The sequence below is a fragment of the Xenopus tropicalis genome, chromosome 3 (assembly GCF_000004195.4).
Source record: "Xenopus tropicalis strain Nigerian chromosome 3, UCB_Xtro_10.0, whole genome shotgun sequence".
In the NCBI taxonomy this organism is placed as follows: Eukaryota; Metazoa; Chordata; class Amphibia; order Anura; family Pipidae; genus Xenopus; species Xenopus tropicalis.
In genome coordinates, this window is record NC_030679.2 from 26,766,052 (window position 1) to 26,783,537 (window position 17,486).

The window sequence follows — 17,486 nt, forward strand, 5'->3', positions numbered from 1 at the left end:
CCCCCAAGGAGGCATCACCACACTTTCAGGGCCACTGGTTTAGATTAATCCCTTCAATAGTGAGAATTAGTAAACCAGGCCATGTGTCCATAGTAAGTGAAAAGCAACCATTTAAGGGAGAGGCAGAAAGTGGAAAATACTGTTGGGCTCATTTATCAACCCTGGGCCGTAACCCATAGCAACCAAGCAGTGATGAGCTTTGCCCTGCCAGCTGCATGTAGAACTATGAAAGCACAAATCTGATTGGTGCCAAGCATTACTCCCCAGTGCTGATTAAAGCCCCCCACCATAGGATACATTTAATGCAGGGCAGGGAGGTAAACAATCAGCCCAAATCTGAAATTAGTTAGGGGGCTGATAGCACAGGGATCATATGGGCAGTAAGTGCTTAAGGGGCAACTAGGCCACAGGGCTGTATTACTGTTAACTGTAAAGAGTAGCAATTAAACATTGTAGTATTCAATACTTAGCATGTACCCTATTGCCCCCCACAGCCGGAGCATTTGAAGGAAAGTACATGAGACTTACTAACAAATGTAATTCTGTAAAAGGCAGAATTTAGTTAAATTCAGTTACATATTAAGGTTGGTACATAAGAGCAGGACAGATACCTGGGGCAGAGGGGCGAAACTCTAGAAATACTAGAAACAATAATTGTGGTTTTTTTTGTATGGCCCCAAAATGTTCAATTTTTTTGTGGGCCCCAGTAAAAAAAAGTGTATATTTGCTGGCAACACTGCATAACTGCTAAATCCTGGGTCTGTGTCTCCCAACCAGCACTAAGATTAATGGCATCTCTAAAGCCTTTTTTAGGGGAAAATTCTCCAAATTCGCTAAAATCCGTGAGAGGAGCAATGTCCACTGCTTTGGGGGGTGTCACACAACTATTTTTTTTACCTAAAATAAGGGTTATTTAGCAAAAAATCTCACCAGAAGGGATGCACACTTACCTCTCACCACAATGCCAACCAACGGACTGAACCAACTGTCACATTCCTGGGTGCTCATCACATGACAGGTGCTGTACCATGTTATGAGTAAGGTTTATATGGCATTATACGTATGGGGACATGTATGTATGGGGCCAGGTCTTTAATTCAGTTACATGTTAAGGTTGGTACATGAGAGTAGGGCATATACCTGGGGCAGAGGGGCAAAACCCAAAGGAGCCTGTCATAACAAAAATTACACTATTTTGTATGGCCCCCAAATGTTATAATTGTATGGGGGTCCCAGTGAAAGAAAGTGCATAGTTGCTGGCAACACTACATAACTGCCAAACCCTGGGTCTGTGTCTCCCAACCAGCACTAAAATTAATGGCATCTCTAAAGCCTTTTGTAGGGTAAAATTCTCCAAATTCACTAAAATCAGTGAGAGGAGCAACATCAACTGTTTTTGGGGTATCACACAACTATTTTTTTACCTAAAATAAAGGTTATTTAGCAAAAAATCTGTCCAGAGGGGATGTAGACTTACCTCTCACTACAATACCAACCAACCGACTAAACCAACTGTCACATTCCTAGGGTCAAGTCTCCTCTCATATTATGACACGTGCCACTGTTAAAGGGGAAGTGTACCCCGTTTATGAGTAAGGTTTATATGGCATTTATTTGCCCTTAGATGTGCAGTACATAGCTTATTATGTACCCAGAGCATTGCTTTGTATGTGTGGCCTATTGAGTCCGGGCAGTTACTGTGCTGCCATATCTCTTGCAAAGATTCATTCATTCATTCATCAGCCATGGTTCCAGTCACTGCTGCTGCTGTTACAAGTCTGTGTAACCAGGGGGGTGTCCCTTCCTTAGCCTGAATAGTGGGTAGGGATGGGGGTTACACTCAACAAGAGCAAGGGCTTTGTCATAAGTTGGGGAAATGGTATATACAAGGTATGTTTGGGGCAGATTTCTCATAGTCAGGGGGCAGATCAGCAGCACAAATCATTCATTACACTGGCAGTGACCAGGCTGCTTGGCTGTTGGGCCTTTTGGTATTTTGTAAGCAGAAACTATTGCATCTTGGGAAACAGGAAGTGACCTGTATCCAGACTGATGCCAGTAACACAATATGCCATACATGTTACACAAACCCTCATAACACAGGGAACCATTAATTGGTTAATCCCCCCTACCCCACTAAATATGTCCCTTATTCTGACCTTATTCTTTACCCCTGGAGCTCTCTCACTCTCTCTCTCTGTGTCTATATCATGTCACTAATATACATTCTGTTTCTCAGGTCAAAACTGCCTGCCTAATTTTCCAAATTAGGAAAACTGTGCAGCATTTGCCAAATGCCCTGTGATAACTCTCACCCCTCACCTCTCCCACCCCCACCCCAGACGTCACTACCCGTGTAATGAGCATACCCCCCAACTGTCCCGCTTTTCGCGGGACAATCCCGGTTTTTACAGCGCGTCCCGCTGTCCCGGATTGTTCAATGAATGTCCCGCATTACGGAAATGCAGAACATTTATTAAACTATCTAGGCCAGCGGGACACGCTGGCTGCAGCGGAGTGCTCCGGCTCCGTCTCTTCTTGGGCTCCTGCGTCTTATTCGGCTCCTTGTACTGCGGCGACAGGTCCTTTTATAAGGTTGCGCCCGTGCGTACGTGTGACGTCACACGTACGCACGGGCGCAACCTTATAAAAGGTCCTGTCGCCGCCGTACGAGGAGCCGAATAAGGAGCAGGAGCCGCAAGAAGTCTATGGGGGCCGCTATGTATGGGGGCATTTTCTATTGGAGGTACTCACTATGGGGGCAATTGGGGGGCTCTGTGTATGGGGGGCATTGTATGGGGGGACACTGTGTAAGGAGGGCTACTGTGTATGGGGGGGCACTGTGTAAGGAGGGCTACTGTGTATGGGGGGGCACTGTGTATGGGGGGGCACTGTGTATGGGGGGGCACTGTGTATGGGGGGGCTCTGTGTATGGGGGGGCTCTGTGTAAGGAGGGCTACTGTGTATGGGGGGCACTGTGTATGGGGGGCACTGTGTATGGGGGGCACTGTGTATGGGGGGGCTCTGTGTATGGGGGGGCTCTGTGTAAGGAGGGCTACTGTGTATGGGGGGACACTGTGTAAGGAGGGCTACTGTGTATGGGGGGGCACTGTGTATGGAGGGCTACTGTGTATGGGGGGGGCTACTGTGTATGGAGGGCTACTTTGTATGGGGGGGCACTGAGTAAGGAAGGCTACTGTGTATGGGGGCACTGTATGGGGGTACTGTCTATGGGGGTGCTGTCTATTGGGCCATCGTGGGCACTATTTTAACTATTTTAAAAATGGGGTGTGGCAATTGGGGCGTGGCCACACAGTGGGCGTGGCCATCAAATTTTGTTGAGCTCCGCGCGCCAAGTCTTTTTGTCCCTCTTTTCATTTTTCAAATGTTGGGAGGTATGTAATGAGGTTGGCAGTGAGTGATGATGTTGGTGACTAACTGCAAAGGTGGCAACCCTATCCTAGCTTTTACAGGAAGATACTACACATTATTTCCAGCATACTGTCGGTATTCCCCTGTATTAAGCACAATTTAGCTTGATCAGCCCCCTATGTTTTTTAGCTCAACTGAACATTATTAGTGCCTCTTCTAACTAGGCCATACATTGCCATGTAAACAAATGCACAACATGCCTATACAGACAATATGACCCTGCCTAACTTGGCTCTATGCTGGCCACAGAGAAATCTGGAAATAGGAACACCACATAGGTTTTAAGGCTGGCTATTTTACAAGCTGTGTGCCCTCTATAGCGATACCCCCTTAAGGGCTCTAGCACACGGGGGTATGCCATCCCCACGGCGAAAATGTAATTCGCCGGTGAGATGGCATACGTGGCGGCACGATTCCACTGAAATCGTGGAAGTTTCCTTTCCAGGCAACTTCCGCGATTTCACTGAAATCGCGCCGCCGCGTGGCATGCCTGCATTGGTTGTACATGTACATTTTTCATGATTTATATTGTGAACTAAAATGTCCCCCTGCAAATACATCAGTTATAATGGGTGAAATCCATATACTTAGAGAGAAACCTCAACACTATGATGTCACCTCTCTCCTAACAATAGATGGCGCTATATTGCTGTATTAAATGAGCTCAGCTAAAAGAAGGCCAAATAAAGTGAACTAGTAATAGATAGTCCATTATTTATGATCAACCCAAACACATGCTTTATATAAAGATATTATAAGTCACTGAGGAGTTACATCAAGGTTATGTTACTCTCTAATAACCTTATAATTTACAGTAGGGGGTACAGTATTCAATATAATCTACAAATTTTTTATGTGCAATTTCTTACTTGTCTTTTTGCCATATTAGGTGCAGATAGGTTAGAAAGGTTAGGGGAAAAGGTGAGGGAGCAAGAAGGTCCAGAGAGCAAAGTAATCGGGACCAGAACCAGTGGGGGAGTAAGCAGAACCCAAGTGGGAGGGGCAGACTGAAGCAGGAGTGACTGGAGGGGGAGCAAACAGAACCAAAGGTGAGGGGCAGGACTGTAGGGAGAGGAAGCAAACCGGAAGGGGAGGGGGCAGTAAAGGAGGGGAAAATGAGAACATGAAAGAGTGAGCGGGTCCAGAGAGGGGGGGACCAAGCGGGACCAGAGAGGGAGAGGAAGCAATTGAGCACTTGTCATGTCAAAGTGGAGAGTGGGACAGGAACTGGAAGGGTAGCCATCTTTGACAGAATCAAATAGGAAGGGGGTAGGACTTTAGAAAGAGCCATCAGATGGGGAGGAAGCAGAATTGGAGGGGGGATGAACAGCTCAAAATTAGGGTGGAGTGAGCAGGACCTGTGAGAGCAATTGGGCACAGAGTGGGAGAAAGCGGATAGAAATGGGGAGCGAGCGGGTCCAGGGAGAGAGAGAATAGAAAAGTAGGGGGGGAGCAAGTGAGTACAGAGCTTTGCACAGGCAGAGAGGGAAGAGGTGCTGAGAGAGAGAGTAGCTGCAATGAGGGCTGTTATAAACGTTGTATTGTGACGTAGGAATGCGCCATTCATAAGGATATAATTTACACCATTCAGCCTCATGTTTTTATATGGTCGTGGAACTCCTCGGTGACTTATAATATCCCTACATTTGACAATAGGGGGTACTTTATTCACTATATATCACTCGATAATACATACTTATAATAATATGAAATACATTTCTGCACCTAGTGTTTGATTTTAGTGCATTTTAATGCAAATTAATGTAATGAATAACTGCTCATTCTATTGAAGCAGAAATGTACACACTGATTTCAGATGGTCTAGTTCCCAATAACATTGCATGAAGCTGTGGGAAGCAGTAACACCATAACAGTTGTACCTATTGCTCTGAGAGGTATAATCATTTGGTCTCTCTCTAACACACAATGAAAAGTGCTTGTTTGGTTTTCCTTGCACTAAGCTATTAAAATATACAGGGCTCTGTTTGGCCCAAAAAAGAGGCTTGTAGGAGCATAAAATCCATCTCCCAAACCAACACCTATTAAAGGTGGTTAGGGGTGCTACAGCGACATAAAAGTTTGGCCATTCTTTCTGCAGACTAACACTGCTAAATTTCAGAAATACACAATAAGTGTACGCATAGGGTTGCCACCTTTGCTGTGTAGGAACTCTGGGCAGGGAGGCGGAGCGTGATGTCATGGGGATGGGGCAGTGATGTTATTGGGCATGACACTGACATCATGGGGGCGGGACTATGACTCACCGATTGGCCAATCCCGTATCGTACTTGGGAAATCCAGCCTGGTTTTGACCCTGACAGCCCTATAGAAAACTAGGCTGCCTGGGTAGGTACTAAGCCACAGATTTTACCCATGCATAAAAACCTGTATAATAAAAGTCCTTTGCAAATTAAACATGAAACCTAAATTCTTTTTTTTTTTATTTATTATTATTAATAAACATCCACACCGGTTATGAATGTTTAAAAAAAAAAAATCTAAGCTGTTATCCTATATTGGTTGCTCCGCCTCTTTGCTTAAGACAGAGGTGGGACAGGCAATTACTGAATTAAATTAATGATACTAAGACAAATCCCCCTAGTAACAGTTCTAAGCACCCAGTACATAATTAATATTACTTCCTTTCCTTTAGTCTGAGGGGCCCTGCCTCAATTGCTCCATCCTTCTGTTATTCCTATTTCCCTATTATACCCTATTTCTTAAAATTACTGAAAACCTCAGATCACATGTCTTTATCTGGATAATTATTTTGAAAATATTTCTAGCACATTCCAGCCAGTTCATGGATACACAGGGTATTGTCTTCAGGTTTATATTTTAATGGCAAGTTTAAAGGCCTCAGATCAATCCTTTCATTATGTAAGATACAAAGGGAGGGTTTCATTGTTTGACAAAGCATTGGGCCCTTCCTACCAGAACCAGAATGAATGCTTTTACTTCAGACAGATAAAATATAACATATAGATTTTTTTTTTTTTTTTTTAAACATGCTGCTGAAATCATATAAAAGTTAGAAATCTTATAGAAATTGAAATCTTATAAAATTTAGAAATTGTATAATTTATTTTTCTTTCAAAAAGTGTAAAAGTACAGATTCGTGATGCATTTATGCCATATTGCTATTGAATAATATAATACATGTTTTACAGTACATTGCTGATCAATATGAAAAAAACGAATTTAACATAAGATTGCCTTTAACAAAGCTGCCAATTGTATGTCTTTATTGTTCTGCTATTTAAATCCAGAATACATCTCTCCGTTCTAAAAGTAATTCACATCATTGGATACACAAGATATTCTTTAAGGGCTCTGGTACACGGGGAGATTAGTCGCCCGCGGCAAAACTCCCTGCTCGCGGGCGACTAATCTCCCCGAGTTGCCTTCCCTCTGCCATCCCACCGGCGAACATGTAAGTCGCCGGCGGGATGGCAGACGCGGCGGCGCGATTTCGCGCAAATCGCCGAAAAAGACTCGCGAGTCTTTTTCGGTGATTTCCCGAAATCGCGCCGCCGCGTCTGCCATCCCGCCGGCGACTTACATGTTCGCCGGTGGGATGGCAGAGGGAAGGCAACTCGGGGAGATTAGTCGCCCGCGAGCAGGGAGTTTTGCCGCGGGCGACTAATCTCCCCGTGTACCAGAGCCCTAAACGGTAAACAGTAGCTTCTACTATAAAAGTATTTGTTAAATGATTGTCTTTATTGGGTGAGAGTGAATGCCATTCATTCTACTAATTGTATAAATGAATACACAGGTCACATGTATGACTTTTTATGCTTCATAATCACACTTTATAGAAACAAAAATCTTGTTTACCCATTTACATTGAAAGTGGGCAATAGTGCATAAGTTTACAATGCAGATAAGAGATAAGCTGTGTAGAATAGCATGATTTTAGCCTAATGGCACACAGAGTTCATGTGCCAGCTGAGAAATGCCTTATACCCCCATTTGCCTCCTATCACTGATATGAATGGAAACTTCCTGGCACTGCTCAGTTGAGGCCAAAAAAACAATTGTCATGAATGACAACACCAGTGGGCCTATCCAACTGATATCTGGCCTAAAATCGGGCAGGTTTGATTTTCCCATTGGATCTGGGACCGCATCTGCTTGTTGATGAGGTCCTCTGTCCGACAGCCCATATACCCACCATTTTGATTGTTTGGCCATAGGGCCAAACGGATAAAAGGGGAACAACTGTAGGGGACTTTAAAGGCAGTATTTATTAAGGAACAGGGAGCCTCGAGTTTTTACTTGTACTGAGCCCCAGTCCCAAGTACTTTATTACTATGCATAGAAATTGATGCCATGTAAAGAGTACACACAGTCTATTGTAATCAGCATGTTAGACATGTTCACCATTTAATTTAGTCTAAGAGAACATAAAATAATGAACTAAATTACAATGCATTTAATTTGAAATTCATTTGAAAAAAAATGTAACCTGCTGTACAGACGAATATATACATTTTTACAACTCTATAATCTATTTTGTTTAGATATGGGATTGCTTATCTGGAAACCAGATATCTAGAAAGCTCCAAATTATGGACAACTATCTCTCAGAGAGTCTATTTAAAGCAAAATGTTCTTATATTTTAAAACGATTTCATTTTACTCTGTAATAAATAAACTGTACCCGGTTTTGCCACCATATTGGTGGCAAAACAATCCTATTGGGTTTATTTGGTGTTTAATAGTTTTCAATTAGACTGGATATGGTGAGCCAAACTACAAAAAATCTCAAGGTTCCAAGCATTCTGCATAATAGATCCTATATCTGTACTTGGTTCTAATAGAGGTCTTCTGACTTTTCAGGGGATAGTTCATGTTTTATGGTATCATAAAAAAAAAAGATCCAATTTTGTTTGGTCCTAGAGTAATCTGTGCTTTACCAAAACTATTTTTTGTTGACCTACATTCCTCATAACTGGCATAACACATTAAACCTAATAAACGCTGAAAATGGCAAAATGAAACAACGATAAAATGCACCAATGTAAATTTTAACTTTTCTTTAATCTTTCAACCTTAGTATTTTTCAAGTAGAGGGATCTACAAAATCAGCATATATGTGTGGATTGCCACTTAAAGTGGTTCACAATTGGCTGATATTTACCATGTGTTTAAGTAGGGAATAACACAAAAAGAGACACCTTTGTTGATGAGATACTATTGCCTGTACTTATTTCTAGTTATAATTATCCCAAGTTAAAATTAAATACATTTTTATTTTTGTCCTTAAATACATAATTTTGCCAGAGTATAACCTTTGATAGCCCAAACAACACCTCCAAGCTTTCAGTTCCATTATAGAATGTACTTATATCTCTGGGCTGAGTACCGTAGTCTCATAAAATAAAAACTGCTTCCCAGCAACATCACCCGGTACCTTTGCTCATCCTGCACTTTTGACAGTCCTTGCAAGTGGGTGTTTGGAAGCCCAGGACATGCTCTGTCTCTGCTGGGACACTACGGTTTTTGGGCACAAGCGCCAATAAAAGCACTCTGCACATGTGACACTGACATCGGTGGCTAATGAATGAGCAGAACACTGTATCTGCCAGGTACCAGAAGGTACGTGCCACTAGGGTTCTGTAGCTGCAGAAGATCTATGACATGTGCTTACTATAGAGAAAAGGTTAGCTCAAATTTCTGATTATGCTTTAAAGTCCAGTTGTTGTCAATAACTATTAAATATAATTATGAATTTACATTCAAATTATCAGTTCAGAAAAGTTAAAGATAAAACAATCTGATGTACTACACAGTATAGCTTGTAAACAATATCATCATTCGAAAAAAGTGCAGTTACACCTAATCATTGGTTCAATGGCTGTGTAGCCTATAGGCAAAAACAAATATCAATCCAGCGGAGTAAATATTTGAGCGCCTCAAAATACGTAACGGTCAGTAACTTTAATTGAAGGCATTGCTTCATTCACATTCTGATCCAAGCGGCGGTAGCCCGCATTTTTAGAACAAAGAGATTCTCGCCACCGTCTGCTCTGCAATAGGATGAAGATCTGTAAGAAAGGAGAAAAATAGTAAGTAACCTTGGATTACACATCATTCATTATTCAATGTGCCCTTTGTTTCTAAGCCCTTTTTTTCTCTTAGACTATGATGACCTCAAAGAGGTGCCTACTGGCCATGTTCACTGCCTCTGCTCCAATTAAAATCAATCAGGCATGCCCAGTAGGCACCTGATGCACTGGGTGTAAAAGAAAAATTTACTTATACTACCTTAGCTTTATAAAGGGTTACACATATAAAAACAATCACCCTGTTGCAGGATAGCAAATCACACACCTTATGAGCTTTAGACTTAAACCCCATTCAGTGCTTTGGAGAGATCATCCTCAAAGTTCAAGAACACTTTAGTTTCAAGTGGGATGTGTTAGGGCCTAACACCTACTAGGCCTCAAGAGCCCCTTTTGGATGGCCATTTATTCACATGACAGCATCTCAACAGTGATAAATCAATAAACAGTATCTGCATACATTAATTAGCAAACCTGATTAGCAGCTTGATTATATGTGATTTAACATCTTGAGACTTTTCAAAATAAAAATCTCTGCCCACAACCTTAGTATGCCCCATTTCTGCCTCCGCAACCTCTATTTATAGGTGCACACTTGCTCTGACCTGCCCCCTTCATGCATCAGAGACAGGGAGGGTCGGATGTGGGTCTATAAATAGAGGTGGATTGTTTGGTCAGGTTATGCATGGGTAGACTAGGGTGTGGTATGGGTAGACTTTTTGTCGACCGGCACATCACTACTACTAACAGTAAAGTGTGTGACTGATTTTCTGTGCAAATAATGACCACCATGGCAAGACTGCTCCACATCTGTATGACAGTACAGCAAAACAGTTATTGTAAAAGATTTGTATATGAACCCAAAAAACAAAACATACCTTTCTTTTGTTGTGGTAGACAATGTATGCAAAAGCAATCAGAAAGACAATTATAACCAAGTGTAAGAAAAAATGGCTGTCTTCATTAGATTCTGAAATACTTGTTATATCTTCCCTATAGTTTGTTTCATAGTTGTCAGCATCATCATCTTCATTTTGATTAAACTGTTCATCACCAGTATCTTCATCATCTTTATCAAAAGTTGTTGCTTCATAGTCTATGCTATCCAAACCCTCATTGGGACTGGGATCTCCATCTGTAGACTCCTTTGTAGGTGACATGGAGCTAACCATTGTGCTCTTCTCATCAATCAAAAAGTTTTCATCTTCAATTTCTGACTCTTCCGATGGCTTGGCAACTGTTGGAGAAGTCATTTTGATCAGAGTGGAAAGAAGAGAAGATGTAGTAACTGAACTTGCAGTCTTCTTGGTCACTTGTTGCGTTGCAACTGAAGAAGTGCTACTAGCTGATGTTGGGCTTTTCTCTGAAGTATTATTATTATTATTATTAAGCGTGGCATTGATTTCAAGTTCTACTGTGTTAAGTGAACTGCCACTTGCATTTAAGGAGACATTTGTCATTTGAGGGGCTGCAGCTAAAGAGCTCAAGTTGTCACTTTTGCTAGAAGTCTTCAAGAATGGAGTAGAACGGTCTGTGGAAGGGGAGTCTGTAGTTTCCAAAACAGAAGCATTAGCTAAGGGGCAGAAAAAGAAAAGATTATTTTAAAAAGCACCAATAAATGTAAGAAACCATATACACAATTCAGTACTGCAAAAGAACACTTGAGCTCCACAGAGGCATTTCCTTCATAATAATAGTGAGCAGTCACAGTACAGCTAGAGGATATATACGTGCCATACAACATGTTTCCACCCAACTTCTTTCGATCTATGTGCTCCTACTTAAATAGGACGTTGATAATACAAATACATTTTATTATGATGTAACTTATAATCAAAGGCAATATCCAACTGCTCCAACTGCAACTGGTCTTCATTTTTTATTATTTGTAGTTTTTTTTTATTATTTCAATTCAGGAGTTTCAACAGCTATCTGGTTGCCAGGGTCCAAATTACCGTAGCAACCAGGGAGTGGTTTGAATGAGAGACTAATGTATGATGTGTATAGGAGAGGACCTGAATAGAAAAATGTGTTATATTAAGTAACAATAACAATAAAACTGTAGCCTCAAACAGCAATAGTTTTTGACTGCCAGGGTCATTAAATAAGTCATCAGAATAAATTTAAAAAGTCTGTGATATTCTGGACTAACCAATAAATGCACCATGTGCCAGATCATTAATCAACAGCAACACAACAGAGGTGATGATGGGAACTATGATACGGCTGGGCACACAAGCAAAATCAGAAGCTGACCACACAGTATACAAATATTTGCAAATGTGGCTGAAATAAGCTGAAATGCTTAGTATCACCTTAGTAAACATAATTTCAAGCAACTTTGCAATATACATCAGCCTTTTCATGATTTTTTGCTGCCTGTAAGCTCTGGAGAAGTTTTTGTATTTGTAACATCGGTGTTTTTGTCCCTCCACCCCTGCCAGGATTTCAAATGATGCAGAAAGAGAAGAACGGTTTTGCAGCTGAATTTCAGCATATAAAATGGTATTTATTCATATTTTCTGAAGGAACAGATTACAGTGATGGACCAAATCCAGGTAACTCCAGGAGAACCAGCCCGGGGTTGAAGGTAAGCGATTAAAGTAACTGAGGGGTATCTAGTATAAATAAATCTAAAGCAACTAGACTTGTTAGGTAATCGTTGAAGACGTTTCACTACTCATCCGAGCAGCTTCCTTAGTTCAACTGAACTGAAGAAGCTGCTCGGATGAGTAGTGAAACGACTTCAATGATTACCTAACAAGAGAGAGAGAAAGTCAGACCTGTGAGTTAGATGAGCCCGACCCCAACTTCATAGCTGGCTAGGGGCAGGGTTGAGAAAAGCAGCTGCCAGAGGCAACCCTATGATAACTGGAATATTTTAAAAACTGTATAAAATCTTAAATACATTATATTAAGAGACTTTCATAACTTGATGTGATGATTCATTTTAGTGATTATTAATTTCACAATAGTTTCCTTACCTGGCTGTCATGCCAGCAGTATTGCCCTGGCATTGTAAATTGTTAAACCTGGCAACATTTTGCTTTGTGTCCACAAGACACCCTTAATTAATTCCATATACAACAAGGTAGTGGAATGTGACAAATTCATTAAACTTATCAGACTATTCAGAGCCAGCCATTTGGGGGCAGGAAGCTGGGGGCCTTTGGTTTCTTTGATCTGTTGATCAAAGCAAGGCAATGGTGGACCTAAGAACTGCAGGTGGTGCAGCTAGGAGAGAATATGGATTATAGAAAGGGATCCAGATCTCCTTTGCTTTAAGATTCACATCCTCATAAATCATATATTGGTTATGAGGAGGTCCCTTGCTTCCCAATGATACTACCTATACCCACGAGTTAGGAGGGATAGTCTCTGGGGGACTGGTACATGAGACACCCCTCATGTTTGGTATCATTTTGATCACCCACATATGGGTTAAAACAAGCCCCTATTTTCATAATAATATTGGGTACTGGCAAGTGAGTACTGGCATGAGTGCAGCTCTCTATAGGGGGGGTCATGTGACAAGTTTCTGGACACTCCCTCCTCATGCATACAGTAATGGGGGAGGGTCCCAGCAGGAAGATAAAAAGGGCACAGACCCAGGTACTAGTTTACTCATTTTTAAGGTACCAATCTCTGTTGGGGGGTGGGCTCAGGATTTCCATACTCTTGCCTCAGAAGGATAATTTGGTAACATGGGGTTTCTCTGTGTTTATTCCCTTTTATTTCATTTACTGTTTTGTATGTGTATGTCTCTTTTTGTAAAACCTTTTTTAATGCACTGTTTACCCTTGTAATATTAAATATAACATTTAATAAGTTCTGTCCTTTGGCTCTAAAGACTCACATACCTTGTTTAATATATTCTATTAACTGCTTGGCTGTGTGTGTATTGAGTAGGGGGGGGCAAGTTCTGTGTAAATACTAATTAACTGCTAGCAGGAGAGTGTGTTTGTAAATTAACCCTTTGGATGCTAGTGTGTTTGTGGAATTAGTGGAACTAACCCTAACTACAGTAAGAAAGCTTGGGTGATATATTTGTGCATTAGGTTTCTATCGCCTGTTAATGATAGATGGTGGCAGTGAATAGTTATTTGGGGCAGTGGTGTGTTTGGGGGTGCCTGATGTTAGTCTAACCTGTGTGAAAGGTGACTGAGTGTAACCCCTTGTTGCCCCGTCCCCGTGTTATACGAGTGTGAGAGTGGCGTGTTCCCTCCGGATTCACGGCAAAGCATTTTATATGTGGCCATCCCAGGTAACTGTGTGAAAATTACTTCTTTGGCATCTTTTGGCAATGTCTGATTGGCTACTATATGCTTTGCTATTATGTATATGTAACTGTATCACTTCAATGGAATGTTTCATTTAACATTAAATAGGAACTAGAGGCATAACCCACTTAAAAATAATTATTTTTATGCACCTCTTCAAGAGGGAGTGCAAATATTGGAAAAAGTCTTTGTGATGATGGTTTAGTAACTATATATAGAGCCTGACATGATCTGTTTGTATACATGCATCAGTTGGTGTTCACTCATTGCTACTCTACTTTGGGTATCAGTACATCCGTGTTTGTTTTTCCAATGCAACCAATGGCCTGGAAATTGCATGTGACCCACCTCCATGGCAGTGCATGTCTCAGTCACGTGAATCTAGAATCAATCTTTTGAAAGGAAATTATTTCCTCAAAAAGAGCAAATCTCTGGTTCAGGATTCGGGAGAATCAAGGTCTTTTTTTTTTCTTGCAGGATTCAGACATGCCTGGTCTTGGCCGTACCAAACCTGAACCCTAAATATTATTTTAGACCACAGTTGCAAGCTGCAATTTTGGGGGGGATTTTGCTCAGTGGCATATGCAAATAATGGGTTAGGTTGTGGATCCGGACAAACCTTGTATGGTTCTGATCACACACAGGAAGATGCCATAATTATATCGATTGTGAAGGCCATCAAATCTGACCCCCATGCCAAGAGACTGCAGACTTAGTCAAAAGTGGCCACAAAAGAAGCCAAAACCTGCCCTTGCATGTCTACCTTAATACTGGCCATAGAAGGCTAGATCAGCTTGTTTGGCAACTTTGTTAGGCCTCCAGGCAAACAAAACCATCATACAGAAGGTCCGTGCAGACCGACCCATCTGTAGAGGCCAAATGTGGCTCTAGCTCATACACCTTCTCCCACCCATTCAGCTAAGCTGTTGTTTTGGTCACACAGCAAACTCCATTTTATGCAAGTATGGTAAACTTTGTGATCCTACTTAGAAATTCAGAAGTCACAGTACATCACAGCTCCATCCAGCTATCTAATTAAGACCAGATTGTGACAGATGGGATTTTGGGTGCAAGGTACTACCATTCAGCAGAACTGAACCATGTTCACACATAAAAACTTTCAGGATTGATTAATATGCAAACTGGACAGTGCATTACAGAGATTATATGTAATTCACACCCTGTCCCAAAAGTCCATTATCTAAGGTCCCCACCAGACATTAATGGCCCCCACAATCCAACAGCAGTTACCAAACTACAAGGGCGGCTGTGGGGCTAAGACATAGGGAGAATGTCTCCTACTGATATCAGGGCTGACCAACTGGATGCCTAAGAGCTAGATGTGGCCAGGTCTGGACTGGGGTTCAAAATAGACCCTGGCATTTCAAGCATACAGAGCCCCAAACCGCATAATCCGGATAGTGTACCACCTAATCCTCTGCACCATCAGTGTCTCTTTAGCCAGCCAATCACCCACCACTCACCCTACTCAGAAAGGTAAACTTGTGCGTAGAGTGGGATTTCATGCGTATGTGGGCTGGGGGTGGGACACCAGGACAGGTTCTTAGTGGTCCCCAGGTGCCCTAACATACTGCTCAACATAATTTATCAATGATAAAAAATAAAAAAAACAATTAATTAGAGAAATGGCATTTAATGCTTTGAAAGTGTATATGCCAGGGGTGCTCAAACTTTTTAAACAGGGGGCCAATTTATGGTCCCTCAGACTAATGGGGGGCCGGACTATAGTTAGTATTCGCACTATGCCCCCGCCTTCCCCCCTGCATCCTCACCCCTGGCTACTACCTGTCTGCCTCAGCAGGTCCTCAGCCCCAGTGAGTCGGCCGACGCTACGTCATTAGCGCCAACCGGTGGGATTTGGTGGCGTGACACGCTGGGGCCGAGGACCACACTGAGTCAGACAGGTAGTAGCCAGGGGTGAGGACGCAGTGGGGGTCGGGTAAATGACCTTGGGGGGGCCGTATCTGGCCCGCGGGCTGTAGTTTGAGGACTCCTGGTATATGCTTTGAATGGTATGAAAGTAATTATCAGTTAGTGCAAAGATGGCACCTCTGAATGGCACCCCTCTGTTTAAACAATAAACCCCCCATGCATTACATGTTCCTGCCTACAAATGGGCTGAAGCTAAATAATAAATACCCAACACAGAAAGTTGCAGAGTTAAAAAGACTCAAGTCCATCAAGTCCAACCAGTTTGTCTAAGTGACCTGCCCAACATCTAGATAATGCTTCTCCTTTCATTCATTACTATACCAATGGCAGTTCCTGTGCCGCTGTGTCAGAGCTCCCAGCTCCATACGGTTCAGCTGAGGGATAAGCCTGACATTTATACTGGGGAGGAGGGCTCCCGGTACTCACTCGCCCGTCACTCTGTCCCTTTCCCAAAGTTTGCGGCTTATGACGTGAGAGTATGTCGGCATTCACTTACTGTTAGTAGTTTGTGCTGCCCCCGGGCAGGGCACAAGCAGTAAAGGGAGGATGATAAGACTGAAGGTCCCAGACCTCCACAGCAAGCTGCGAGCAGCCATTCTGGCACAAGCGAAGGGACGTGGCCACTGGGATGTGACAGGAAGGAAAGACTCGGGTCCCGGGAGTGACTAGCCCTCAGTTGCTCACCAGCTTTTTGGTGCCAGTCCCCGCCCACATGAGTGTTGCCGGCCAATTACAGCTCAGTATAAGCAGCCCTCCTTATCCATGGGGACGCTCACTATACATATTACAGGGCAGGGCTCCGTGTCTCGGCTGTAGGAAAGTGTTTGTCAGCGGGAAGGGGAGGGAGGGGCAGCTCACAGCAAAGAAGGAAGTGATTATATAGGGTCACAAAGCTCCTTCTGTGTGGAACGTCTCTGTATTGAGTTTGAAACTGTGCTTTATGTATAATAAAGAACAAATACGTTCTCCCATTCTGGTTTTTTGAAAACTTTTATAACTGAGCTTACTGTACTGTGAAAATATTTCTGCAATTAGTAAAATCGAACCACTAAACCTTAGCCGATACGTGTATGGGCTCTGGGGGTATTATACATGGAATTGCCACTGTGTTCATCCTGCTGTGAGTTATGGGGTTATTATACATGGAATTGCCACTGTGTTCATCCTGCTGTGAGTTATGGGGTTATTATACATGGAATTGCCACTGTGTTCATCCTACTGTGAGTTCTGGGGTTATTATACATGGAATTGCCACTGTGTTCATCCTACTGTGAGTTCTGGGGTATTATACATGAAATTGCTACTGTGTTCATCCTACTGTGAGTTCTGGGGTATTAAACATGAAATTGCTACTGTGTTCATCCTACTGTGAGTTCTGGGGTATTATACATGAAATTGCTACTGTGTTCATCCTACTGTGAGTTCTGGGGTATTATACATGAAATTGCTACTGTGTTCATCCTACTGTGAACAGACGGTTAAGGGTGTGTCACAAACTTCTGTTAACATAATTATTTCGGGGGGGGGGGGGGGGTCAGCAATGCTGCAGGCATTTTCTTTCACAACTTTGCCGCAACATTTTTAGCAACAGCATCTGCTTTCCCTGCTCCTCTAATGATTATCCCCTTGCGATCTTGGAAGGTAGTCTAACTGCTTCCAAGACAACACTTCTTTCCAATTCTTAATTGGAAATCCTTGTGCTGTTTTTAGCCCTCTATTTTTCAAAATCAAAAATGATGCCTTGGCAATAACG

At 42.4% G+C, this 17,486-nt stretch overlaps 1 protein-coding gene across 1 annotated transcript; it reads right to left on the reverse strand.

Moving 5' to 3' along the window:
• Positions 1-8,456: 8,456 nt before the first annotated feature.
• c5orf15 (chromosome 5 open reading frame 15) lies at positions 8,457-16,479 on the reverse strand. The gene is made up of 3 exons (XM_002935903.5): positions 16,230-16,479; positions 10,379-11,073; positions 8,457-9,482 (listed from the first exon to the last, which is right to left on the reverse strand). Exons 1-3 carry the CDS (start codon positions 16,327-16,329, stop codon positions 9,351-9,353), a joined length of 927 nt encoding a protein of 308 aa, XP_002935949.3. The 5' UTR covers positions 16,330-16,479; the 3' UTR covers positions 8,457-9,350.
• Positions 16,480-17,486: the final 1,007 nt, after the last annotated feature.